At 57.8% G+C, this 27728-nt stretch overlaps 2 protein-coding genes across 6 annotated transcripts in view; both read left to right on the forward strand.

The window, feature by feature from the left end:
- The window catches only part of RPTOR (regulatory associated protein of MTOR complex 1), a 516265-nt gene extending 511627 nt beyond the window's left edge, over positions 1–4638 (forward strand). For 4 of the 5 annotated variants that reach the window (XM_077166178.1, XM_077166179.1, XM_077166181.1 and 1 more), the window contains 4 exons: positions 621–707; positions 1472–1588; positions 1781–1910; positions 2655–4638. In XM_077166178.1, coding sequence (XP_077022293.1) covers positions 621–707; positions 1472–1588; positions 1781–1910; positions 2655–2723 — 403 coding nt within the window. In that variant the 3' untranslated portion in view covers positions 2724–4638. The remainder of the gene's footprint in view (positions 1–620; positions 708–1471; positions 1589–1780; positions 1911–2654) is intronic. The other variant, XM_077166180.1, reaches the window with a different exon arrangement.
- Positions 4639–17646: 13008 nt separating this feature from the next.
- CHMP6 (charged multivesicular body protein 6) lies at positions 17647–24400 on the forward strand. The gene is made up of 8 exons (XM_077166183.1): positions 17647–17778; positions 20967–21076; positions 21214–21301; positions 21922–22008; positions 22488–22553; positions 22722–22802; positions 23448–23502; positions 24148–24400. The coding sequence occupies exons 1-8, from the start codon at positions 17716–17718 to the stop codon at positions 24201–24203; spliced, it is 606 nt and encodes a 201-aa protein (XP_077022298.1). The 5' UTR covers positions 17647–17715; the 3' UTR covers positions 24204–24400.
- Positions 24401–27728: the final 3328 nt, after the last annotated feature.

Raw genomic sequence — 27728 nt, forward strand, 5'->3', positions numbered from 1 at the left:
AACAGGCCATGTAGTGAGTGGAAAGTCACAATAGGCACTTCCCAGTTGTCATCTTTCAGTGCCCATGGGGCTGTGCCGGTATGCAGGGAACCTGTTGGCACCACCGGGATCCTGGCGCAGGGCTTGTGCCTGTCCTATGCCCAACTGGCTTTTCACTTGTTCAGACGCCACCCTTGGCCCCACCCCAGGTGATCCTGGACATCCCCAAGCCTGGTCCTGGCCAAGGACCCCGGGTTTGGGATCCGGGGAGTCCCTTCACCCCTCCCTTTTAGCACTAGTAGAGTTTGGATACTCATCCTGACTCTCAAATCCACAAATGGGAGCTACTGCGTGTCTGAGAAAGCCAGGGCTGGGAGAGGGGTGGCCCCACGCCACCTGGGGGGCTCCCTTGAGGAGGGGCCATCCTGACAGTGCAGGGCCTGCTGGGAGGGGCCCTGCTGGGGGGCAGGTGTGTTCGCAGGGGGCCGCGTGGGTACAGTCACCCAGCCAAGCCACTTTGTCTCCTCCATGACTCTGGGGCTCAGGCCACCCTGTGTGACACATTGGGAGCCGTCCCTGAGCCGGGTGGGGTGCTGGGGGCCAGCTCCCCATGAGGCCCTGAGCAGCCCCTCCGCCCACAGCCGCGTCGTGACGTACCGGGAGCACACGGCCTGGGTGGTGAAGGCCTATCTGCAGAAGGAGCCCGAGGGCCACGTCATGAGCGTGAGGTAAGGGGCATGGGACATCTCTGAGACAGTTTGGATACTAACGTCATTTTCCCTTCCATTTAAAGTCCGTCCTTGGGTTTGAACAGCTGGGCACCACAGCCCCACAGGCTGACGTTTCGAGGTGGTAATTGGCTCCTGATCAGGCCTGGCCAGAGAGATGGAAGCAGTGCCGGGGGTGGGGGGCAGTGGGGCACCAGCAGGACGCCTCTGTCCGGGCACAGGCGGAGGAAGTGGGCTGGATTCCTGGGCAGGCCCTGACAGACGCGCAGTTGTCTGGGCTGAGAGCATCAAATGCTGACTTGCCCGCTAAAGAGGCAGCAAACATGGCTCACACGTGTCCCCTTGTTCATAATAGAAAAACAAGACCTAACTTTTGGAAGGGAAGTACGGGCTCGCAGTGGAAGTAAGGGCCCTAGGGGCCCTCAAAAGCCCTGCCCTGGCCGCCGTCTGGCCGCCTCCTCTTCCTCCTCGTGGCTTCATCCCGAGTTGCCCCGAATCAAATCCTGGGACCGGAAATGAAGCGCACGGTCTATGTGCCCCTGCCTCGCTCCTCTGGGTTCCCGCGTGGGGCCTGTGGCAGTGCACCCGGCCCCTGGGATGGGGGCTCTGGCCTGAGCAGTGCCCGTGCAGACAGACAGCCATCGGCTCCACAGGCCTTGGCGTCTGGGCGGGTCCCCTGGGTGGCCAGGCAGGCGGGGGTCGGCGCCCCAGTGGGTGCTTAGGCGCCCTGAACCCATGGCTTCACCCCAGGCCTCTCTTGGCAGCGTCAATGGGGATGTACGCTTCTTCGATCCCCGGAAGCCCGAGTCAGTGAACGTTCTCCAGATCGCAAGGGGGCTGACGGCCCTTGACATTCATCCCCGCGCCAGCCTGATCGCCTGGTAGGTGCCTCTGGGCCGAGGGTGAGCCGTGTCTCTTCCGCCCGACCTCCCTGTGGCCCCCAGGGAGTGGTGGGGAGGGCCCCTCTCCACCCCGTTCTGGGCCAGCCCCCTCAGCAGGCCCTTGCTCTGGGCCTGTCCTTCGCACCCCAAATGCAAGAGGCGGCTCAGGGCCCCCGTCTCCTCCCGGCACAGTGGCTCCATGAACCAGTTCACGGCCATCTACAACGGCAGTGGGGAGTTGATCAACAACATCAAGTACTACGACGGCTTCATGGGCCAGCGCGTCGGCGCCATCAGCTGTCTGGCCTTCCACCCGCACTGGGTCTGTGTCTCCAGACGGCGGGGGGGGGGGGGGGGGGGGTGGTGCCAGGAGCCGTGCGCCCTAGAGGTCCTGGGGGGTTTCAGGGGGACTGGCCCCCCAAACTGCCCCCTAATCTTGATGCAGCCACACGTTCCCTTGTTGCTCCGGAAAGAAAAGATCTGTGAGCAGAAGGGGCTCACCAGCACCCGGGGAGCCGGCCCTCGGGGTGCTGTTAGAATTAGCGATTTCCCACCTTGCCCTGCAACACCCCCTCGGCTCTGCAGTAATCCCATCGCCCGGGACAGACCCTCCCAGGAGACGTTCTGCTTGGGGCCCCTCCTCCCTGACAGCACCCAAATCTGTGTGCTCCGTGCCTCCTTTAGTTACACTCTAGCCACGTGGTTGGGGTGGCTTTAGATTATGCTTCTGCCAACCTGCATCCTCGGTGCGTGAAATTCACGCACAGCCTTAGATGCCCAGAGCCGTCCTGTGGGCCAGTCCTGGAAAGGAAAACGGGCGGAGCTGGGGGCACCGTGCAGACCCCTGATCAAAGCCAGCGTGAACGGCCTGACCTTCGCGGGCCTGCCCCGGGCTGGGGAGCGGGGATGGGTGGAACTGGGCTGAGGGGAGCTCAGCGCTCGACATAGCCCTGCTCCGGCCTGCTGCTCCCACCTCCGTGCCCGCTCTGCCCAGCCTCGGGGGCCCCCTCCCCGGCGGGAGTGTGTGGAGCCAGCTGCTCACACCCACGCCCACTCTCTCTTGCAGCCTCACCTGGCGGTCGGAAGCAACGACTACTACATCTCCGTGTACTCGGTAGAGAAGCGCGTCAGATAGCGCGCCCGCACACAGGGGCCATCCCCGCCAGGCTACTGCCCACCCTGTATATAGCCACGCAGCCCCTCGGATGTGGGCTCGGCCGCTGCTGCTGCGCCCGTCGATGGTGGCCCCTGATTGAGCTGCTGCTGCCTGAAGGAGAAGCTGGTGCCGCCTTCTTTCTGTCTTCGCTGTAATGTCTAGAGAGTCCAGGAGAGGGGAGGGTTTTGGTGTCTCCTTTTTGGTTTACCAGGTGCTTCTCTGCTGAGAACCCAACTTCCAGCACCAGGGACCTGTCGCAGCGTCTTTCCCGTTTTGTTTTTCCTCTGAGATCATTTTTAAGGGGAACATGCACATGTTTTATTTTCCGCTTGGCCATAGCATTAGCTGTGGGAAAGCCACACAACGGAAGCGCAGGTGCCGCAAGAGCTCAGCCTTCCTGCGGACCAGCAGCGGCCAGGAACTGCCGTGGGCCTGGAGTGGCCACCTCAGCCAGCCAAGAGCGAGCGAGGGGACAAGCCCCCTGTGCAGGTGCAGGCGCTCTGGGGGGCATTTCGAGGCAGATGGAAGGGGCAGGCTCAGGAGCCCAGGAAGGGGAAATGGGGACGTCCCCCATGCGCTGCTTTGGTGGAGGAGCAGGGTGGTCCCTGGGGCCCCCAAGCTCCTCAAGCTGCTTGCCCCTGTCCCTGTGGGGTCAGGGCTGGGCCTCTCCCCACACATAGACCCACCTTCTCCTCATTTTTAGTTTTGGCCCCTCTCCCCACAAACCCCATTAGCAGGAGAGGAATCTGCTGGCTTCAGGCACATGAGGCAGGGCTCAGGGCCAGCCCTGAAACTTTTCCTCCCTGTGAGGCAGGGCTGGGTCGAGGCACCATCGTTCCCCTGCCCAGACCCACACACCTGCAAACGCAGAGGCACAGCCAGACCCCAGAGTTTCTGGGTAAGCAACGGGCCGCTCTGGGGACAGCCCCTCTCCTGCCCTTGTGTCCCCATGCACTCGTAACTGAAGTTTGCATCTTGCCTTCTGTAGTGGGAAAGTGCCCCTTGGTGACTGCTTGACCCCGGGCGGGTGTGTGAGGCTGCGTCTGCAGGCTGCCTCCAGGAAGGGCCGGGGAGCATGTGCTGAGCATTTGCAAATAGTGCTTTGAAAACAAAACAAAACCACAATGATGATATTTTGAAAAACCTTTTTTCCACTTTTCTTTGGGAATCACGATTATTCAGAAGGGGAGTGGCTTAATTAATTCTGCCGATAATGGTGGGAACGGAACAGTACCGCGGCATAGTGCCCCTGGGTGTGAATGTGCTCTGCCTTAGCAGGGGTGCTGCCCGGCGCCGGGCCAGGGGAACGGCGGGGGCTCAGCGGGCTTGGCAGGGTGGACGGAAGCAGGGACTCCTGCCAGAAGAGGTTCCCAGCCTCAGCCAGCAGCTGGCAGGGCCTGTGTGGGGTCAGGAAGCCCTACTGACCCTGAGCAGCTGCTGCCAGCTGGCCTGCTCCCTCCACAGTGCCCCTGGTGGCAGTGCTGGACCTTCCGGAAGCTGAGTGCCACCCACAGACAGTGGGGCTGCTGACGCACAGTGGCTGACTCACAAGGTTCAACTTGAGATTTTAACCTGGTGTGCTCTTCTGTTTGCTTTGAGACACAACCATCCCCTGGCAGAGTGCAGAGAACTCCTCCGGGGAGGACAGGCCCCTCGGCCCCCCACCCCCATCTGAGCCCCAGCTCTGTTTCGGCGCCCGGCAGGGAGCTCAGCCTGCTGCTCTGGCCGTGGGTGTGTCTGCGCGCACGTCTGAGCAGGGGCCGTTTTCACAGGCCTGATGCGAAAATTCAATCATGAAGTTAACCAAGGCTCAAGAGAGCACCCTACCTAAAGAAAGGGTCATTTATCTCTATTTATTTTACCAAAATAAAAATTGAAAAAGACTTTGAAAAGACATGGAATTGTAATGTGAAAATAAAAGCAATGGCCAACGATAAACTGTTAATAAAAAGTAAATGCAGACATGGCTGGCGGCGGCTTAGTCTTTTCAGAGAAGGGCATCTCCACGGGCTGGGCACCCACTATATCGCATCCTTCCCCCATGCCTCCTCCCCGGGGCATCTGGGCAGAGCAGGACTCGCAGGGCGAGGGGCTCAGGCAGCCCGGGACCTCAGCGTCCTCACCTAGAGGGAGGGCACATGCTTCTTACCTCCCTGCGCCCTGGGCCCATGGCCAGATGATTTATCCAAGAGTGTGCCCTAAATTCAGGGGCCGACATCCATTGTGAGGGCATCCCAGCCCCAGCCCTGCCCATGCCCTTCCTGGCAGGGGGATTGGAGGCCCCGGACCTGCCAGCTGCAGCAGCTCCACAGGGCCAGGCTAGGGGCTCTGGAGGCAAGTGGCTCAGGATGCAGCCAGGTCCGCAGGCGGGGGCTGTCGGGATGGGGGCGACGGGTCCCACCTTATGCCCCGTTGGCCCAGGGCTTCCTGGAGATGGGTTGTTGGGGGACTGACCCCTCACCTGCTCTGACGGGAGGTTGAGGATCAGCTAGTGGGTCCAAGGCCACACCCACTGGGCGGCAGGAAAGGGGGCTCCAGCTCAGTTTCCCCCTAAAGCACAGGCTGCACAAACTGGACTCCAAGAGAGGGACGCAGGAATTGGGGGATGAGCCTGCAGTCCCACAGCAAAACCACGGCTCCTCCAGGCGCCTGGGGACCCTCGCCAGCGGCCAGCGCAACCCTCCCTGGGCCCGGGTCCGCCATGACCCACAGGAGGCACCGGCAGCACGTGGGAACGGACGCGGGCCTCGAGGCCCCTTGGGGTTCGTTTCCCGGGGTGCCCTAGTAATTCACCGCAAACTCTGGTTTAGGACGAAACCAACGTGTAGCCCTGCAGCCTGGAAGGCCGAGACCAAGGGCCCTCCGGGGCAGACAGTTGCTCACCCCTGCCGGCCATTTGGAGCTCAGGACCTCCTTCCTCCACCCTGGAGGCCAGCCGGGGCTGCTCGAGTCCACCCATCAGGGTGAGGCCTTTGGCAACAGGGCCTGCCGTCCTGCGTGGGGCCCCTGGCTCAGAGGCAGCTGCCTGTCACAGAGCCACAGATACTCCAGGAGAAGCCGCAGCACCCCTGCGGGTAGGAAGGGACAGGAGACACAGCGCAGCCAGAAAGGTGGGGGCCCGGTTGTCATGGAAACCTGAGGGTCTCCGCGGCCTCATGGTACTGAATTACTGTTTGTTTGCAACAGGAAGGACACCCCGCCCCCACGTGGGCTGGGGAGCATCGGCTTTCCTGTCCCTGGGACTCCAGTAGAAACTGAGAGCTCAACAAAATGAGGGGTGGAGCTGGCCCCACCAGCTGGGGGCTGCTGGGAGCAGCCGGGGCCCAGGTCCCGCCCACCCACCCATGTCAGGGCTGGCCGTGGGGAGAGGGCAGGAGAGGAAGGCAAAGAGAGGCCTCGTGGCCACATGCAGGACCCTCACAGAGGCCGGGGACCATTTTCTGTCCAGAGCTACTGACCAGCCTTAGAGAGGTAGCCCGTGGGTTCCTCCCACTCTATGGAACCCCCAGGACAGGCCATGGGCACCACAGGCCTGGGGTGGCTCTCCTGGCAAGAAGGGCTCACCATGGGGACCCGGGGCCACAGCCAGCCAGAAAGTGCTGCTCACGAGCTAGATCTGAACATGTCTGTGCAAGCATACAGGTATGTGTGTGCATGTGTGCACGGGTGTGCATGTGCATGCTTGTGTCTGTGCATGTGCCTATGTGAGCATGTGCATGTGTGTAGTTCTATGTCAGCGTGTGCATGCGTGTGTGAGCGGTTGCATATAGCGTGTGCACATGTGTGTCACCATGTGTGCGTGAACATGTGAGTGTGTGCACGTGTGTGCATGAACATGTGTGTGCATATGTGCACATGTGGCGGTGGAGAATGCCTCTAGGGCAGAGGGCACTGTGGGCACGTGGGGAAGTGGTGCAGCTGGGCGGAGGGCAGGGCCTGGGTGGCCATGGTGCTGTGTCCATGCCCTCCTCTCTCTGGTGGTGGCAGAGCTGCTCCACGTTAGATTCGGTTATCGGGCCAGTCGGTAGCCCAACAACCCTGGGTCCACATGTCGCCAAAAGCAGGGCCCGGGCAGGTGAGGAAGGAGGAGCTGCCCTGGAGGCTGCCGGGGCAGGACCAAGAGGACAGACAGACGTCTGAACTGTTAGGACAGACTGGGGGCATGAAGCAGAACGGGGAAAGGCATCCAGGGGTCCTGACGTCCTGATCTGAGGCGGCTGTGATGGGGGGATCCGGGTTTCCCCTCCCAGAGCCGGTCCCCAGCACTGTTGGGATGACACCAGCCAGGTCGGACCTCATGCTGCCCAGCAGGTAGAGCCGACAATTGGGACTGACATGCTGCCCCCACCCCACCCTGCACCCCCATCTAGAGAAGCCGAGTGGAGTGGGGAGCAGCCCACGGGGCAAATGGGGAAGACCCCAGGAATGAGCTGAGCCTGGCGCTGGAGGTGCAGCCCACAGCCCGGGACCTGTTCTTTGCCTTTTGAAGCATTTGTTCCTTCCCGTGCAGTGGCCGGAGGTGTGGCACCGGGTCCGCCTGGGAGCTGCAGGTGACAGGGCTGGGCCCGGAGGAGAGCGTGTGGGGACTCCACGAGTCCCCGTGGCCTCTGGGCTGGCCCACGACTCTCGGGCCAGGATGGAGCCGCTTCTGGGAGGTTTAAACAGTGGATCTGGTGTCGCCTCCAGAGCTAATTGGCTCTGGATGTGCTCACAGCACACAATTAATCGGTCCTTGTCAGCAGCACAGACTAAGAGAAAAAAGCCTTTGGGATTTGATGGCAGAGCCCAGGGCTGCTTTGCCCACTCAGAACTGCCCCCACGCCCTCCCTCTGAGGAAGGGGCCCACCCAAGAGCCCCGCCCCTCCCCAGTCCAGGGGCAAAGGCAGCTTGATCCTTCTGGGTTTGATAGGCCTGGCAGGGGAGCGCAACTGCCCCTCTGCTCGGGAAGGAGGAGATCGCTCCTTACCGGCCACGCAGACCTTTCCCTGTCCAGGGGTCCCGGGCCCCCCCCACCCTGCCAGGATCCAAGCCCAGCGCCTCCCCATGGGCAGCAGCGGCCCGCCTGGGTGGAGAGGTCGGTGCATCCCCTTCAAACCGAGGCCTCCGCGGGAGAGGCCACCCTGATGGCGCCCCTCCCACACCCGGAGGCCACGGTCACCCTCCCCAGGCCGCGGGGTCAGTGCCCAGGGCCCAAGTAGGGGCCTCCGGGGAACTCCAGGGTCAGGGGGCCCCGCAGGCCTTGCTGGCAGCCGGGGACGCTGCTGGGGAGGCACATGGCTGGCCCAATCCCCAGGGCCGACGGGGCTGGGTTTGAGCTCCTCCAGCACGGCCGCCCGTCTCCTCTGCAGGCCCGCGAGGTCCGGCTGTGGCCAGGGGGCTCATGGCGGCCCCACGGCACTGCCCATCCTGCCCACCTGTCTCTCCCCATCCAGCACCTCCTGACGCCAGGCCACGTCCATCCTGGGACAGCAAAGCCTGGCACCTGCCCAGTTCTGAACTCTATCTCTCTGGATGAGTGGGAGCCTTGGATGGAGGGAGGGACGTGCCCCCCCCCCCCACCCCAGGCCCTGGGTGCCGAGTGCCAGGAGCTGCACGCCTGGGGGACAGAGGGACAGAGGGACAGAAGCCCTGGACGGCCCTTTCAGTGCTGAATCAGAAGATTCTGTCCATGCAGAGGTCTTTGGAAGGCAGGAGAGTAAATGTTGCAAAACCAGTCGGCAAACAGGTGTGGCCTGTTGAGCCTGCGCCAGGCAGGGCATGCTGGTGGCCGGAGCCCATCAGGCTGCGCATCAGCCCCTCCCCCAGGGGCCACCCCCTCCCCTCCCCTGCTGCCGCCTCCCGCGGTGGATGTGCTGCTCATGCCCATGGGGTGAGCTTGTCTGCGGGACGCGCTGTGGCCAGTGCGACGCTGATGGACATGACGCGAGCAAAGGCTGGAAATGGGCGCGACTTGGCCTCTGGCGCCTCTGGTGCCTCCGCCGTGGCCGTGGGTAAGGGTCCCCGTACCAGCTGGTCCTGGGAGGAGCCTCCTGGGGCTGGGCACAGCGGGACCTCACCCCACCCTGTGGCTGCGGGAGCGCGCAGGAATGGCCGGCTTAGCCCCTGAGGTGCAGGGTGGGCTGGACCGCCAGGCAGCACCTAAGTCATGGGTGGCTACGGGACAAACCACCCCACACTCGGCAGCTTCACGCAACCAGCGTTTTTATCTCATGCAGTGTCTGAGGGCCAGGAACCTGAAAGCGGCTCAACTGGGCACTTCAGGCTCAGGGTCTCCCGTGACACGGCCACCAAGGAGTGGCTCGGGCTGGGTCCCATGTCCCCGTGGGCAGGAGGCTCAGCCCCTGGCCAGGTGGGCCTCTCCGTAGGGCTGCCGAGCACGCCGCTTCCTCCAGAAGGAAGCCGGGGACGCTCCTGGGAGAGGTGCTGCATCACGGCTGTCCTTCTCCAATGGCCACACGGCCCCTCGTGCAGTGCTGGCGGGGATGGACATACACAAGGGCCATCTGTCCTCTGGCCAGCATATGCCCCCCTGGACCCCAGCTTCCCCGCCCCGCACACTCGTGGCCTCCTTCCCCACCTTAGCCAGGCCTCCTAGCCCCTTCCTCCTGTCTCCAGGCCCCTCTGCGGGTCTCCCACTCTTACCAGATTCAGCATCTTCCTCCTAACCCACCTTCGGGGCACCCTGACCCTTTGCCCCTCCTCCTGGCTGCTCAGGTCCCCTCAGGCAGCCTGTCCACGCTCCTAGACGCCTCTGTTCCTGCCCCCATCACCTCCCAGGGCCAGTGCAGCCACCCCCAGCTCTGCAGCCCCCTCCTAGCCGTCCTGTCCATTCTCCCCTGGCAGCAGGGGAACCAAGCGGGTGGGAACCACCCAGGCTCCAATCCCAGCTCCCCCACGGTGCGTGATGGCGCTCTTCTGTGCCTCGGTTTTCCCACCTGTGCAGTGGCTCCTCCAGCAGGCAGCGGTGGGGTCAGGGAGCATGTGTGGTCAGCCAGTGCCTGTCTTCTCCGATCGTCTCCCCAGCCGCGCCCGCCCAGGGCTCCTGCCCGGAGGCCAGTCTGGCCCTTGAGGCCGCCTTCAGCCCATCGGGCCCCGGGCAGCTCCCTGCTGGCTCCCCTTTCCCACCAGCAGCGATCGGGGGCCTTCGCAAACCCGTCAGCTCTGCCCCTCCCGGTGCGGGCCCAGCTCCTCGGCCCCGGAGGACCCTCGCGGCGCCCCCGTCCAGGCCACCGAGTCCCGCCTCCGCTGGCGTCCAGAGCAAGGCCTGGCACAGCAGGGGGCGAGCACGTGAACGAGGGAGCGGACGACAGGATCTTGAGGCACCTCAGGGGGTTCTCTCCCGCCCGCCCCCACCCTGTGGCTGCTGGAGAAGGAGGGAGCGGGGTCCCCCATTCAAGGGCGTCTGCCTGCCGGGCCTGAGCCCTGCTCGGGCTGTCCTGCAGCGCCACCGCGTGGCCGGCGAGCACGGACGCCCCTGGCCGCCCCAGGCCCCGCCGACCCCCAGGGCCACGCTGAGAGGAAGGGCCCCTTCCTGCTTCACAGGCGCTCTCGGGGAGCTCCAGCCGGCCCTGAGCCCTGCCCTCTGCCCCTCCCTCCGGATGCTGTCACTGCTGTGGCCCTGCCCCTCCCCGAGTGCCCCAGGACACGTTCCCGCTGTCCGAGCCCACGACCAGAGCCAGCGGTCCCCTCCAACGCCCACGGCGTGTCATCATCAGCCACAGCCTCTGGGCTCGTCTCGATTCCTTGCACATTTCCAGAATGTTCCCCCGACTCTGGAGCACCTTGCTCTGTTTGCACTGTTGCCCGCGCCCCCCGCACCCCCCAGCCCAGGGCGCCTCTCAGGGGGCGCAGGTGTCGTGTGGGCCACCTGTTGTGGGGATGCCCGTCCCCTCCACGCCCCCCACCCCTACCCCCACCCCGCGGCTGACAATGCACCGCGGCCAGCAAGCCCGGCTGGCCCCCAGGCCTCAGGCACAGAGGACACGTGGGCAGAGGGACTCAGCGGACGAGGCAAATGCATTTCTGACCTCAGACCTTCGCTGGGGACCCGCGTCTGCATCGCCTGCACCCCAGTGCCTGCTCCTCATTACAGCCCCCCACCCCGGCCCCGTGGAAACCGTCCCTGATGCCCGTTCTGCTTCCCCCTCGCCGGCACAGGCTGGACCCCCAGTTGATGGGACCCCCTTAACTCCCACCAGGAAGCGCTCCTGAGATATGGAAGCGGGGAAGGAAGCGAAGGCCGCGTGTCCCTCGGGAGTGGGCGGCAGGCATGTGGGCCCGGGCGGGCACCCAGCGGCCTATGGGGATCCACGCTTGGAGCTGGTGGCTGCTGGGACGTGACCAGAGGAGCCCTGCACGCCCCTTATGCCCGGAAGCTCCCGGGATGAGACCCCACCCCACACCTCTGGCCGGGTTTGAAGCGCCTAATTCTCTGTATTAAATAACCTCCTGCTTGCAATGCCCACAGGGGCGCATGTTTTCCGACAAAAGCCAAGTGATGCAGAGTTTGGTACCAACGTCGTTCCACGAAACAACCCGGGGCAGGGGCCTGGAATCGGGACTATGAGGTCGGCCAGGCACCTCCTGGCCAGAATGAAGCAGCTGCAGAGCCCTGCTGGGGGAGGGGGTTCAGCCGACACGGAGCGCGGGTGGCCCCGCTGTTGCTGAGTGTACTGGAAAGATGACATTTCTAAAATAGTAAACGAAGGGCTTTAAATGCTCAGTTCCAGGGAGAGTCAGAAAATCACGGACTAGATACATTGTCTGTGAAGGAAAGTCTTATTTCTCCTAGCAGGACAGGTGCATCTGGAAATGCTTCCCCAAATTCTACCCGGGGGGTGTAGGGTTACCACATACGCTGGGTTCTCGCCCTCACAGGCCACTCGGCTGGAGCTCTGCGTGGGGAGGAGCTGGGATGGAGACAGCTGACCTCGACTCAGCCCCCAGCCCCACACCCCAAGTCCCACCAAGATTCCCCTGAGGGCAGCAGCAGCCCTGTCTGCCTCGCGCACCCGAAGAGCACACCTGCAGCAGCTACCTGCCCCGGGGCTGCTGCTTCCTCAGGCCCCAAACCCCAGCCTGAGGAGCCCAAGTGCTTGGGTGAGTTTCTCCGCTGCCCAGTGGGTGCCTCCTGCAGACCCCTCCCGCCCTCCGGCCCCCTCACCCCCAGCACAGGCCCAGCCACCAGGTGGGGCTCGTCTTGCAGGATGCTGGCCCATCTCACTCTTTACGGGGGGTCAGGGCCAGCTCACGCCCTCTGGCCAGCATCCTGGCAGCAGGTGGGCCCATGTGCCCGCGGCAGTCACTGCTCTGAGCCAAGCCCGGCTCTCCGCGTGGGGTGGGCATTCCCATGTGTCCTTTCCCTCTGTCCTAGGAACAGGGACTGCTCCCTGCGTTTGCCATTCCCGTGTTCCTTAGTCTTGTCCTGTTTCCTTTCGGTAGTTAAACATTGTTTCCTGGTTATCAGCCCTCTAGGTTAAACTACCCTATTGAAATGACCCGGATGGGATCTGCCCCCTGGTTGGAACCGAATGAAACAGGATTTAGTTCATATTTTTTGGGTGCATGATCCGGGAATCAAACCCGGGTCTCCCACATGGAAGGTGGGTATTCTAACCACTGAACCACCCGTGCACCCCGAAACAGGATTTATATAATGGTGAAGGTTCAATCCAGTTAAGGAGATATAATGATTACAAATATAGATGCACCTCCAAAAGATATGAAGCACAATTTTTTGACAGAATTGAAGGAAGAAACAGAGAGTTGTACAATAGTTGGAGACTTCAACACACCTCTTAATCTGATTCAAGAAGAAATAGAAAATATCAACAGACCTGTAATAAGTAAAGAGCTTGAATCAGTAATTTAAAACTTCCCCACAGAGAAATATCCAGGACTGGAAGATTTCACTACTTGTTTCTACAAAATATTTAAAGAAGATTTACCACCAACCCTTCTCAAACTCTTCCGAAAAATAGAAGAGGAGAGATTGGTTCCTGATTCATTCTATGAACACAGACTTATCCTGATACCAAAGTCAGATAAAGACAGCACAAGAAAGAAAATTACAGACCGATATCCCTTATGGATAGAAATGCAAAAATCCTCAACAAAAGTATCCTCAGCAAACTGGATCCAACAGTATATTAAAAGAAGTAGACACCGTGGCCAAAAGGGGTTTGTTCCAGGAATGCACGTGTGGCTCAACATAAGAAAAGCAATCAATGTAATACATCACATTACTAGAATGAAGGAAAAAAAAAACACATAAATGGATGCAAGAAAGGCATTTCACAAATCCAAAATCCCTTCATAGTTTAAAAGAAAAAAAAACACTCTGAAAACTAGAAAGAGAAGGGTACTTTCTCAACATATAATAAAGGGCATTTATGAAAAACCCACAGCAAATTTCACACTCAATAGTGAGAGACTGAAAGCTTTTCCCTTAAGATCAGGAACAAGACAAGGGAGCCCACGGTCACCACCATTACTCAGCATTGTACTGGAAGTTCTGGTCAGAGCGACCAGGTGAGGGAAAAATTCAGAAATATTTGTTGAATGAATGAATGAGGCTCATCACAATGTGTTTTTTTAATATATAATATCAATAAAATCTAACGGAAATAAGCTAAACATCTAGCAATACAAACGTTGATTGAGAAAGAATACAAATCTACATACATATATTATTTCAGTTGTTTTTAAAGTTAATAGGAAATGCTGTGAAAGAAAATGTCAGCAATGCATATCCCCTTGGTTTATGAGTATCTTTTTCTATTTTCTCCATTTTTCATCATACTCATAATCAGCACTGAAATATATATCTGGATGTGGTTAGAGAAGAAATGTTAGGTTGTATATATGGTAATAGAATTAAAACTTAAAAAAAAAAATCCATGGGACTGCATCGCACAAAAAGTGAACCTTAAGTTAAACCATGGACCATTGTTAACAGCACAATTATTAAAATGCACTTTCATCAATGGTAGCAAATGTTCTACACCAGGGCAAGGTGTTAATAAAAGGGTGGGATATGGGAATCCAGCTTTTATGCATGATTGTTTTGTAAACCCACAACTTATCTAATAATAATTTTTTAAGATATCGGCCATCTCTTTCTAAGCCCACATGGCAGGTGAACTCACTGCCTTGCCCCCTCTACGTGGGACATGACTCCCAGGGGTGTAAATCTCCCTGGCAATGTGGGACAAAGATCCCAGATGAGCTGGGACCCCGGCATCAAGGGATAGAGAAAACCTTGACCAAAAGAGGGAAAAGAGAAATGAGACAAAGTAAAGTTTCAGTGGCTGAGAGAGTTCAGAGTCAGGAGGTTCTCCTGGAGGTTATTTTTACGCCTTATATAGCTATCCCTTTTTAGTTTATGGTGTACCGGAGAGGCTGGAGGAAAATACCTGAAATTGTTGAGCTGTGTTCTAGTAGCCCTGACTCTTGAAGAAAACTGTATAATTATATAGTTTTTACAATGTGACTGTGTGATTGTGAAAATCTTGTGTCTGATGCTTCTTTTATCCAGGGTATGGACAGATGAGTAAAAAATGTGGGTAAAAAACAAATAATAGGGGGAACAAAGGGTAAAATAAATTGGATAGATGGAAATACTAGTGGTTAATGAGAGGGAGGGGTAAGGGGTATGGGATGTATGGATTTTTTCTTTTTTCTTCTTATTTCTTTTTCTGGAGTGATGCCAATGTTCTGAAAAATGATCATGGTGATGAATACACAACTACGTGATGATATTGTAAGCCACTGACGGTTCATCATGTATGGAATGTTTGCATGTTAAGATTTATCAACAAAAATATTTAACAAAACAATTTTTTAAAAGATATTGGCAAAAAATAAATAATTAAATAATAAATTATTGTGAAAAAGAAAGAACTCTGCAACCTGGAATGGAGAATGCTGCTTGAATTCAAATGCAACCGACAATCGTTCCTTGCCAGTGGAAAGAACAGTGATTGAGAAAAATAACCTCTCTTTGTTTGGAAACATGTCTTGCAAGAGGATGTTTGTTTTCCTCAAGACCCACCACAGTTGTCACTTGTTGCCGTGAGACTGCTACTGTCAAGTTTCAGGGGCCCCATACCCAGTGTGACCCAGGAGGAAGGAGCTTTCACCAGGGATTGGCCTAATTTTTTCTGTAAAGGACCAAACAATAAACATTTAGTCTCTGTGGGCCACTATGGCATCTGTCCCTCTTCCTTCTCCTTTTTCTCCCTCTTACTTTTCTTTCTTTTTTTTTTGGCATGGGCAGGCACTGGGAACTGAACCCGGGTCTCCCGCGTGGCAGGCGAGAACTCTGCCTGCTGAACCACCATGGCCCACCTCCTCTTCCTTTCTTTTTCTTTTTCTTTTTCATTGTTGTGACTTTGCAGGTTTCTTTCACAATCTTTTAAAAATCTTTGTTAGGTTGAGGGCCATACGAAAAATAGGTTGCAGGCCAAATTTATAGGCTGCAGTCTGTCAAGCAATTGGAATGCTTTGCAAATATGTTTTGGAACCTAAAGGAGATAAGTGTGGGAGCAGATTCTAGACCTAGGAAGTTGAGCGGTAATACTGGACGGTTCGAGCCACTTCCTCAGATGATTGACAGAACCTTGAACTCAAACTGGTGGCCCACGGTTGATGAGCTCGAGCCTCCAAAGTTCCCTGGCATGACACAGCGGAGGGAATCCAGGGGTGTAGGGAGATGGGACTGTCGGACTGGGGCCTCCAAGCACAGCTGCCTTCGCCTAGCATGGCCACAGCCCCCTGAGGATGCACAGAAGGCACCACCTCCAATAAAGCATAGGAAACACCTTAGAGAGGTGTTTCTCATCCCTGGAAAGTTCTGTGGCCGCTCTCCTTCGTGGGTCAGGTATGACCGTGGGGGCAGTCACTGGGACAGTGTTCTAGTTTGCTAGCTGCCAAAACGCAATATACCAGAAACAGAATGGCTTTTAAAAGGGAAATTTAATAAGTTGCTAGTTTACAGTCCTAAGGCCGAGAAAATGTCCCAATGAAACAAGGCTATAGAAATGTCCAATCTAAGGTATCTGGGGAAAGATACCTTCGTTCAAGAAGGCTGATAACGTTCAATGTTTCTCTCTCAGCTGGAAGGGCACATGGCAAACACGGCAGCATCTGCTGGCTTTCTCGTGGCTCTACCAAAAGGGACTCTCTCCAAAAGGTTTCCTCTTGTAAAGGATTCCAGTAAGCAACTCCACCTTCAATGGGTGGAGACACACCTCCATGGAAATCTTCTAATCAAAAGTTACCACCCACAACTGGGTGGGTCGCATCTCCATAGGAATAATCAAAATGCTCTCACCCAGCAATATTGAATGAGGATTAAAGGGCATGGCTTTTCTGGGGTCCACCACTGATTCAAACCGGCACATGGGTTCCCCGATTTCGGCAGGGATGACAAGATCCCCAGGAGCATAATCCGAGGGGAAACAGTCAGCTGCCAAGGGCAAGGGGACGTGTGCACAGTGAAGGGACGCACTGGCAATCAGCGTGCCGTGGCCTGCAAAGGTGGCTGGCTAATTGTAGTGTCCCAGGAAGGACACGGACAGGCAGCCCACTAGAAATAGCACTTCACCCTGGATAAGAGAGAAAAATTCGAGGTCTGGCAGCCAAATCCTGACTTGGGTCACCGCCACAGAGAGCCGTGACCTGTCACCCAGTTCCGAGGTCTATGCAAGTCCGCACCTGGAACCCCTTGATCAAAGGGGTGACCAGGTCCCCTTGAGGAAGGGTCCTGAAGCCCTGCCGAGTGCCGTCCATAAATCTACCTCCATGCCTTCCCCAAGGGGACCGGCACCCACTTACTAAAGTAACTGTGCACTGGGAAGAAGGGAATACCCAAACATTTCAGGAAATGCAAGACGTGGTTCTGAATTGATGCTAACTCCTGGGGACCCAAATTACCTCTGTCACCCGCCAGTCCAGGTGGGGGTTTACGGTGGTCAGTGATTTATGGAGTCTCGGCCCACCCTGCGGCTACTTCCTCAGCCCTGGAGCGTATGCTTGGAAGAGACCTACTTGGCGAGTGGCGGAATTCCAATATTTCCTGGTAAGATGAGCTCGGCGGAAGTGACTAGAACTTCCCCTCCCTGCCAAGTCAATAAACTGGAAGCAATGCTGCACCCTGGGGAAAATGCAGGGGCTGGTGCCATCACCTCAGACCAGAGGGACATAGATGGGGTGACAACTGTCCTCCCTCGCCTCGCCTGTCGAGTCCCTGCAGCTTCTCCCTTGGAGAAAGGCTGTGGGTTGCTGCAAACTTAGGAGCGTCTTTACTGGGCAACCACCCCTGCCCACCCCCAGCGCGTGGCCAGTGCTTTTTCCTCCACGGATGTGCAAAGACAGAGAGAGGCAGTCTGCGTCCACCCAGCCTGGCCAAGGTGCCCCTGCAGACCTGACCCAGGGAGGAAGGGACCCGATGGCGCTGGGAGCTCCCACTGATGGGATGTGCATGACACACTGATTGGATCTGAGGGGCAGGGAGTGGCAAGTCTTTTAGATGTCTTAGTAAGACACATGCAAACCGGAGGGTGGAAGTAAACCCACCCAAATTCAGAACCCCCCTTATCCTAGTGTTCTCGAGATTCAAAGGTCTGGAGAAAGGTCAAAGATAAGTTGCTGAACCTCACAGCACTTACCACGAATAAAGAGGGACAACGCTCGGTGGGTATTTTTGTCAAGTGGAAGCGGACTAGATGGGACGGACGGCGGATTCGAACCCGTGACCCGAGGCCTCTGGCCCTGCAGGAGGGGGGCGGAGCCACTCGGGGTTCGCGTTTTGAGGCGCCTGGCCCTGCGCGGCCGCCGTAGTGAGGCGACTCTTGGCTACGGTGGCCGTGGTGGCGACGGGGGAGGCGGCGGCGACTCGGGCTCGGCCGGAACTGGGGCGCGGCGGGAGCTGGGGCCGCGGCGTGGCCGGGCCGGCGCCGCCGCTGCCGCTATGGGCAACCTTTTCGGCCGCAAGAAGCAGAGCCGGGTCACGGAGCAGGACAAGGCCATCCTGGTGAGAGGGCGCCGCGGGGCGCAGCCCGGAACCCCGCCGCCTGCCCCGGGATTGCGGCCGCCGGCGCCCTGGCCGGGGGTGCGCGCACGCTGGGGGCCCCGCCTGGGAACACTGATGCTGGCGGCGGGGACGGCGACACCCCGAGTGAGGTCTCGCTCGGCCTTTGCCGGGCTGTCCGGCTGAGGACCCCCGGGGACGGCTTCAGCCGCTGGTCGCCGTTGCCGGATAGCGAGACTGAGGCGCACGGGGCGGCGTGGGGGGCTCAAGGTCACGGACGGCGGGGGACCGGCAGGCGTCTGCGCTGTCCCGGAGCCCCGGCCCCCCGGCCCCAGGCCGGGGCGGGCCACCACCCGCGCACCTCCTCGCTCCTTCCCTCCTCGGCCGGCTCTGGGCCCCTGGCCCGGGAGCAGCCCCTGGGCCTGGTCGCTGGTTGTCCCCCTGCCCGTGGCCGTAGGGGCACGTCCCTCTCGGGGCTTTCGGGGCAGAGAGCTCACCCTGATTCGGAGCCTTAGAACTCGCCTCTCTGGCGGGCTTGGCCAACTCGCACAGTGACTTGTTGGGCCCTAGTGGCGTTTCCTTGTAGGGGCCCGTGTCCACGGAATGTGACTCGCTGAGGAATTGCCAGTAGCCCAGTGTGACTGTTAGAGGAGGGCCCTTACTTCTGGAGCTGGTGGGAACCACCCAGCAGTCTTGTAGCCAGACTTTGGCCATAGACACCTCTATACTTATATTTGCAATTTCCTGAACTTTGGCACCACGGGAACAAGTCTGGGACCAGAAGCCCCGAGTCACGTTCTTTATGGCATGTTTTCTCCTGTGTTTGTGCCAGCCTTCTGCCCTTTAATTGTGGCCTTCTTCAGGCCATGCCAGCCCTGCCCTTTAATTGCTCACCTGACGCTGAGTCTGAATCCTTGGCTTGTTTGGGTAGGATGGGCTCGTCACACTGCCCAAACCATCACCCAGCCCGACCCGGGGACTCAGGGTCTAAAGAACCCAGTCAAACCTGTGGAACCACCAGGCATTTGAATAGGATTTGAGCAAGATGGCTCTCCCACCCTGCCATGGTCCTTGCTGTCATCTGCTGAGTCCCGTTAATCCCATAAAGCACCTTGATATGAAAGGTGTCAAGTGCTGGGGGAACATTGGGTGAGCCTGTGCCACCGCCCCAGACCAATGATGCAGTACCCGCCCTGCTGCGCAGCTGGTCCCCACACAGCACTGAGGAGGAGGAGGGTGACATCCCTACTGAGAAGCCCAAGCACCTCTTCTGGGGCAGTCCGATAGGAAAATTAGGTTCTGTGGAAAGAAACCTGTGATAGAAGTGATGGGACATATTCAGAATGATCCATTTTTGTATAGACAAAAACATGTCAGGAGAGAGCTACTCAGCAGGTTTACCTGCTGATGCGTTCTCTTCTAAAGTTTCCACGAGAAAAATGTGTTACCTTTGTACTGAAAGATAAACACATACAAATAAAATATGATTTCTTACCTTGCTTCTGAAACCATGAGTTATGAAAGATCCTAAACTCAAGCACCCGGGACAGAGAAGATGGGCACACTTGTCACTAGGGAAGACAGGCGCAGCAGAGGGGCGCAGGAGGGGGTGTAGTTTCTGCGGGAGGCCCTGCCCTGCCTCTGCCCCAGGGTGTGCCCAGCGCCCACATTCTGCATCTCAGCTGCCCCTCAGTAGACCTGGGGCAGAGCAGGGAGCCCTTACTCCCCACGGCAAGTCTTTCATTTCTCTGGACTCGCCTCTGGGTTTCTGTTCAGGTAGGCTTGCTGCTTTGCCAAGAATTCACTTTGGGGGGGTTTCCCCAGGCAAGATGGACCCCTGCCCCTTTCTGCCTTAAACATAGTCTTAGGGGCTCAGGAACAAAATACTTAGTATATAACAGAGCAAAGCATTGCTTAATATTTCCTGGGATAATATGAGCTAAGAAAACATGCTGCTCCTTGACCCTCTGCCGACGCTTCTTATTTTACAAGTTGCTGCCTGGCCATACCTGCACCCCTTTGCCTCCTCCCTCATCTCTTTCTGAGACCAGATTCAGATTTTATACTCCCTTGGCATGGATAATGGTCTTTGGGGGGCAGCAGTGCCAGCATCCAGACAAGGAAAGATGGTAGCTCTTCCAAACTGGGGAGGACCAAGCGCATAGCCTGGTCCTGGGGCAGGGATGCCTCTCATTGCAGCAAGGAGAGGCAGTGAGCACTGCCATGGCACCTGACCCACAGGGACGGGCACCAAGAGGAGACAGTCAAGATGGCAGGCCCTTCGGGTAACACTGTGTCTAAGCTGGCAATTTCTCACTGTGTTTGAGAAAAATATTCATATCCTTATCCAAATTTTCTCATAATAATGTGCTTTAAGGAAAAACCCTCATTCATGAGGAGTGCCAACTGCTAAGAAATGCTCGTCATAGCATTTTCTGAAATAATGAAATTTGGAAAAAATGTAATTGGCCTACAGTCAGGAAGGACTGATTAAATTGTGTGTTGACCTTGTGTCCTCCCTGGGACACAGGCGCTCATTGAGATTCCACAGATAGACCCCCAGAGCACCATCTGCTGTCCATTCAGATATAATGCTGATTGCAGAGAGCAGGCTGCCAAGCGCATTTTTAAAGACGGCTAAAATCCAAAAGGAGGAAAGCCTGAAGGGAACGCCCTAAATCTTAACAGTGGTTGAGGGGGGTTTTAAAAATTTTCTCTGTATTTTGTCTCTGCATCTTCGAGTACTTGCAGCTGCCATCCTGCTCATATGGCATGTGGGGGGCTCCAGCATCAAGGCCTATGGGGTCCAGTGTGTCTCAGTGCTGTGATTGATTCAGGCAGGTTCTCCACTGTGGCACTAGTGCATTTTGGGCCAGGTGATTCTCTGACGTCTGGCTCTCCTGGGCTGGTAGGGTATTGGCCTGGCCTCTACCCATTTGATACCAGTAGCACCGCACACCTCTAGTTGTGACAACCAAAAATGTCCCCAGACACTTCTGGCTGTCCCCTGGGGGACGGGCTCATCCCTGTTGAGGACCACTGTTTCAGGAGTCAGCCCAGTCTGGTCTATCAACCAGCACAGGCCACATTGGCTGGGCATTAGGGGGTCTGGCAGCACCTCAGCAAGACTGCTCACCACATAGTCCCTGGCTCCGCCTGCAGTGCTGACACAAGGTGCCTTCTCCCTGCAGCAACTGAAGCAGCAGCGGGATAAACTGAGGCAGTACCAGAAGCGCATCACCCAGCAGCTAGAGCGGGAGAGAGAGGTTGCCCGGCAGCTCCTTCGGGACGGCAAGAAGGAGTGAGTGGGACCTGGGAGCTGCAGGGATGGGGCTGGGGGGAAGTGGGCCTGCAGCCCCTGTGGCCTGGAGTGCGCCTGGGCTGGCCCAGGATGGCAGGCGCTGCTACATAATCACCTTCTTGGGCGTTCCTCTGCAGGCGGGCCAAGCTGCTGCTCAAGAAGAAGCGGTACCGGGAACAGCTCCTGGACAAAACAGAAAACCAGATCACCAGCTTGGAGACTATGGTGGGCCGAGCTGAGGGTGTTGCTCAGTGTGGTGGGGGTACAGAGGCAGCCCTGCACAGCCGCCTGCAGACACCAGGGGCCCTGTGCCTGCTGCACAGAACTGCCTCGTACAGAATGAGAAATGGGTCTCCCTCCTGGAGGCTGCGGCTGGTCTGAGAGAGCAGCAAGTCAGACCTGGCTCAAATGGGGGTCTTCAGTGGGAACAGGTCTGGAGGGCCAGGTCACTCCAGGATCTGCCCAGCTGGACAGAGAGGGGTCATGGGTGGCCCAAGGCCTGCCAGGTACCCCCCCATGCCAGAGTGCTATACAAGTCTTTTCTGCTATAGCAGAGCTACAGTCAGGCCACAGACAGGCTTTGAGCTTCACCCAGGCACCTTCTGAGCCCTGCTAAGTCCTGAGCAGTGGCCCTAACAGGGCATCAGCAAGGGCAGAAAGGAGGTGGGGGATGTGGAGAGGGCCCAGCACCAAGAAGCTGCCGAGGCACTAACAGCATCAGCCTTGGTGCTATAGCTCGAGAAGGGGGGCAGCAAGGACTGCAGCTCCCCAACCCCAGTAAGGCACCCGCACCCCACCCCGCCAACGGGCTCTTTCACCCAGCAGCTCTGGTGGCTCCTCCGCAGGTTCAGAGCATCGAGTTCACCCAGATCGAGATGAAAGTAGTTGAAGGACTGCGGTTCGGAAACGAGTGTCTGAACAAGATGCACCAGGTAGGTCCCCCTGGGCCAGGACAGGGAGGCAGGAGCCCACGTGGAACAAAACGGGGTTTTGTCCCAAGTGTGTCCTGAGGCTACCTGCCCCCATGTGTTAGGGCAGCAGGTGCTTGTATCAGATGTGGGCAAGGGCTAAGAGCCCAGGACGGACAGCTTGGGAACACATGACCTGACCACCGAGACACAGACTGGACCCACCAGTGCTACAGGAACGGGGCTGAGGGGTGTGGGAAGGACTGGCAGAGCTCTGTAGAGTTGGCCAAGGGCCCTGGTCAGACAGCTTCTGAGCCTGTAAGGGCAGGGCCTGCCTTGGATGAAAGTGATGAACGTGTCATGTGCCTGCTTGGTAGCTTCCTTTAATGGGGACTGAGCAGCAAGGCAAGGCCTTGTACCCTAGAACCCCAGGCCCCCAATTACAGGATCCCTGATATCTGCCTAACTGACAGCTTCAGATGTTCTCGACCACTTATCTTTAGGTGATGTCCATAGAGGAGGTGGAGAGGATACTGGATGAGACCCAGGAGGCTGTGGAGTACCAGCGGGTAAGTGTCCCAGCGTCAGGGCCATGTCCCACCCCCAGCCAGAGTCGGCAGCTTTGCCGCCCTTGTAGCCACACCTTCCCCCCCAAGGAGAGGGAGGCCTTGAGCCCAAAGTGCCCCCAACCCTATCTTAGGCCCTGCCCTGCCCCTCACCATGCTCCCCCTTTGCAGCAAATAGATGAGTTGCTGGCAGGAAGCTTCACTCAGGAGGATGAAGATGCAATCTTGGAGGAACTGAATGCTATCACTCAGGTAACCGCGATCCCCCAAGGCCCTGCTCCAAGGTGTTGTGGGTCCCAGCAGCGGCAGCCGGTGGCTCCAGGCTCCACGTGCACACGCCAGCTGCAGCCAGATTTCCTTCCTAAAGTGACAGCATTTGTCCCCAGGATCCACCCTGGCTAGTGACAAGAAGAGTCACGCTCAAAACAGGTTTCCCCTTCAGGCTCCCAGCCCTGCCTCCCCCGCACCCCGTCTCTTTCCCATTCTGACCCCCCACCTTTTCACAGCCCCAACCCCAGATTTGCTTCCTGACTCAAGAAACCATAGGCTCTTTGGGGCTGCTCAAACCCATGGGCGGTGTGTGAGCTCCCAGCCCTGGGCTGAGCCCAGACTTTCTGAATGGGGCCTCGGGGGAAGCCAGGAGCCTGCTGTGTTCACAGGTGCCCTGTGCTTCCCAAAGGCCACTCTGGGGACCCGCAGCTCTAGTGACTGCTCCTCTCCCAGTGATTTCCGCCTCAGCAGATGCCCAGAGCTGAGGGCGTGGAAAACTCAGGGTCTTTTGAGCGGGGGAAGTTTCTTGTTCTGTTTTCAACACAGCTGAGAACAGAGCAGGCCCCAGAGGCTGCTTGTGGAGGGGCTGTACCTCCCTCTTAGCCTCCACCTGTCTGGCTTTTGCAGGAGCACATAGAGCTGCCCGAGGTTCCTTCTGAGCCCCTCCCGGAGGAGAGCCCAGGTACTCTGTTTTGTTTTTCAAGTGTCTTAGATTGTACAGAACAGTGAATTCTAGAAGCGGGCCAACAAAATGTTCTGGCCCTTCGCGCTCAGCGAAGCCTGATTCCCGCGTTCCTGGTGGGGCCAGGGTGTCTGCGGAGAGGCGGATGCCTTTTGGAGAGATAGATACAAAAACTAGAGTCGGGAAAAGGTCTGTTCAGTGAGCTTTTTCCCAGAGTCTAACCCAGTATTTGGTCCTCTTTTAAATGTCCCAGGCCTCAGAAGCCATTCTCTGTGGTGTCATTTACACACTTGCAAGAATGTTCCACTGGAACCTGACTCGTCTTTCTACAACTCACTGACGTTTCTCTCTGTTCCTTTGTTCCTTCTCTGGGCTTTCTCTTGCTGATGGGGGCCCGTGGGGAGGGGCTCTGCCTCTGTTCTCTCTGGTCGGGTAAGGGCGGCGCCGCCGCTCCCAGCTCCCCTTGCTGGCCTCCTCCAGGCTTCTAGGTGTGGCTCCTTCTGTCTGTGGACTGGGCCTGCTGGTTCCACTGCATGATGCCCTCGGGAACCTGGGTCTTGGCCTTCTCCTGGCCTTCCCTTCTTTGGAAGTTTCTGCCTTTGGGGCCCGCTGTACATGATTAACGTTTTTTTCTTCCCTCCACAGAAAAAGTCCCCCTCAAGGCTAGGACCAAGCAGGCGGAGCTGGTGGCAGCTTCATAACTCGGACTCCTCTCGCCAGACTTGTGGGGACACCTTGCGTTCTGTGGCCAGTGGCATCTGAGCATGCGGCCAGCCCTGGATCGGGCTCCAGGACGGCCGGCCCCAGCCACACACATGGATGGGGGTGCTGATAAGCCGTGAGAGGATGACTTTCCAGAGTGTTCTCCCCCCACGGTTTAAAGTCTGAATGCACTTTGGCGGTGCCGTCCTGTTCTCATTTCTGGATTAAACGGCATCCTCTAACCCTCCAGCCTCCTTGAAGGCTGAGGTTCCACAGTGGCCTCGGCCCAGGCACGGTGCTCTGGAGCTGTCCACGTCACTTGTCCCCAGTGTGTCTTCTGGGCACCAGCACTCCTCAGTGTGCCCTGTGTGTCCTTCCCACTTTTCCTTGCTGCCGCCTTAGCTGGTGGAGGCTTCAGTTCGGAGTCCCTTTCCCTAGTCTGCCCTCCTGACATGCCACTCCATTTCCACGTAGATGACCCTCTCAGTGCCGCAGACCCAGCTTCTCGTGTTTGGGGAGTGGGCCCAGAGGAGCTCCCTCTTCACCCTGTGCCATCCTGTTGGCCTGTACTCAGTGGTTTGGCCCAGCTGAGATAGACTGCCCAGGATGGCCCAAGGGTGGTCCTGGACTCTGCTCCAGTAGGGCCCTGCAACTGGAGAGCTGGGCACTCACATACCTGCCAGGGCCTGGGAGCCATGACCAGCAGACAGAATTGACGCCCCAGGTCCTCACGGGGTTTTCTGCTTTGCTGTTTGACAGTCTCGTTGGGATTTCATCGTCTGTGAGAAGCAAGCAGGAGCCGAGGCCCTGGCCCTCACACTTCAGGCCTGATGACAACCAAAAGGGGAACCTGTTTCTTAGCCTCATACTTCCCCCAGATGGATAAACTCAGTATTAAAATCGATCCCACCTGCACAGCCTGCTGCCTCAGTGGACTCCAGTGTGGTGGCCCTCCGTCATCCTGCAGGCCACCCGGCGAGTGTGAGCTGATCTCCAGGGATGCCCCCAGCCATCTACATGCTCCCATGGGGGCTGGTGGGTTTTGAGCAGCCTCTTGCTGTCTGTTGACATGTAAGCTCTGGCCAACTCAGGGATACTGCAGCTTTGAAGGTGGTCTGGGCAGAGCTGGACAATCAGGAGCAGCCAGAGTTCTTGGCTCTGCCCCGGGGAGTGGTAGGAGCAAGGTACCTGGTCTCTGTTCAGTTCCCTCAGTGAGGGCCCAGGCAGCAACTGGCTGTAGTTCCCCCAGAAAGGCCATTCGGCTGCCCCTTGGTGTGCTTCCCTGAGCTTTGCTAGCTGGGGTGGGATGGGCTGGCAGCAAACACCAGGAGCCAAGCCCTCATGGTGGGGCCAGCAAGCACTTCAGTCTCTCACCCCAAAGAGGGTAGTTGGCTTGGAATCATAACGTGCAGGTGGTGGGGCCAGAGGGGAGGGAGGATGGGCATTTTCCTGTAAAGGGCAGCCTCACCCTTCAGCACTGTGGGCCAGATCTTAGTTTTTTAGGAGGAGCTGGTAATCTAGGTTTTTAGGTGAAGTCTTTAATGGCTGGCCACCCAGGCCACCCCCAGACTGGATTCAGCCCCAGACCCCATGCTGACAGTCAGGCTTTCCTGCAGTTCACACATCGGCCAGGAGGCGGCGTGTCCCCACTGGTGATTTTTACAGAAAACTGGCATTTCCAGTGCTTCAATCTGCCTGGCTGCCTCACAAGCCCCGGTGTTGCCCCAAGGGGCACCCTCCCCCACGGGCCTCTCCACAGCCCCTCGGCATTCCCTCATCACCAGTGGCTCCTGGGTGGCCTGCCATGGCCGTGGCAAAGACAACCATGTGGCGCCAGTTTGCTGAGGTGACAGCCCCTAGGAGGGGCCCCTCACACCCAAGTCCTGTCCCGAGCTCAGGAGGAGTCGAGGGCAGTGGGGCAGTGCATGTGACCGGCGCTATGTCCTTTCCCTGGCGAGTTGAGGGCAGGCTTCAGCCTGGTTGGGGTGGTTGCGGCACACTCATCCCTTTGGGAAGGATGGAAAAGAGAAGGGGGGCACTGTCCCGCAGGCCAGGTCCTCTCTTACTCTCCAAGAAATTAGGCCTGTGGTCTCAGTCAACCTTGTTTCTGTCCACAAGGCCCCACCCTAGCCCATGGCTCTGGTTCCAGCAACTGAGTACCCAGTGGGCATCATCTGCTGTCCCCAAAGCTGCCTGAATCCGGCCCCCACTTCCTTCTAATCTCACTGAGGAAATGGGATTCATGACAGTTACAAACAAGTTGAAATTAAATGCAAAACCGCATGGTAGAGTGGGTGCTAGAGTTGTTCAGTGGTAGAATTCTCGCCTGACATGCAGGAGACCCAGATTCAAATCCCGGTCCATGCGCTCCCCCACCCACCCACCCCAGCCCAAAACAAACAAAAATTTAACAAATGGTGCTGCAATGACGGGATACTCACATGGAAAAAGAATGAAATGTGACCCCACCATACAGCATTCAAAAAAAAGCACATGGCAGAGCTGGTGGACATAGGCAGCGTTGGAGGAGGTGAGGGAAGGTGGAAGGTGGGGGGCGGCAGAAACGAGGGGCAGGCTGGACCGGGGGCCCTGGTCCTGAGGACCGCTCCAGCCATCGGTGCTGGGCAAGGAGGAGCTGTTAGAACAAGCAGGGCTTCCAGGCCACAGAGAGAAAGGGCTCCCTGGGCTGAGCCAAGCTCCCAGGACCCTTCGGCTGCCAAGTGCCTTTTCCATTGTTCCTGCTGTGTGGGACCTAGGTAGGAAGGGCAGATAGGGGACCTGTGCCCAGCTTCTGTCCTGTCCCACTCAGAGCAGCTGCCAGGGCAAAACCAAGGTCCAAACTCAGATTCCAGCACCACATCCACCCCACCGCCATTGCCTCAGTTTCTTCATATGGAGACTCTTGGAGCAGGGGCTCTGAGGCCTCTCCCAGCTCCAGGGTTCCTCCTCTGTCCCCACCTGGAAATCTCTGCTCCTTCCAGTCCTCACATGAACTCAACGTTAGCAGCTAGGCAGGGTGGACAGCCTAGGACAGTCACCACCCTGAGGGGAAACGCCAGGAAACCACCAGTCCCATTTCATATCCGGACTTGCCACCAGTGAGGCAACCTGCAGCCCCATGGCAGCTCTGGGGGTGGCGGTCCCGCCAAGCAAGCCCGCGCATCCACCCACGATGGTGAAGCAGCAAGTACAGCTCTGGATTTCTTAAAAGCCACACAGGAAAACTGACTTGACCATTCGGGGTACAGTTCTATGAACTTTAACAAGTGCGGGTGTGTGTCGCACCCCACAATCAGAATATAGAACATCCCTCACTCCAAAGCTCCCCCTGCCAGCCCTCTGCAGTCGCCCGGCCTGGTGGCTATGTTGTTGAGAAGGTCCTACAAATGGAATCAAACATTGCCACCCTGCAGATTGGCATCTTTCACCGGGCATGGCCCCTGGGACCCACTCATGCTGCCTGTCCACTGTCTGAATCTCTGTCTTGCTGAGTGGTGGTCCATGCTGTGGACACACCCCAGTTT

Source organism: Tamandua tetradactyla, chromosome 6, assembly GCF_023851605.1.
Source record: "Tamandua tetradactyla isolate mTamTet1 chromosome 6, mTamTet1.pri, whole genome shotgun sequence".
Taxonomy (NCBI): domain Eukaryota; kingdom Metazoa; phylum Chordata; class Mammalia; order Pilosa; family Myrmecophagidae; genus Tamandua; species Tamandua tetradactyla.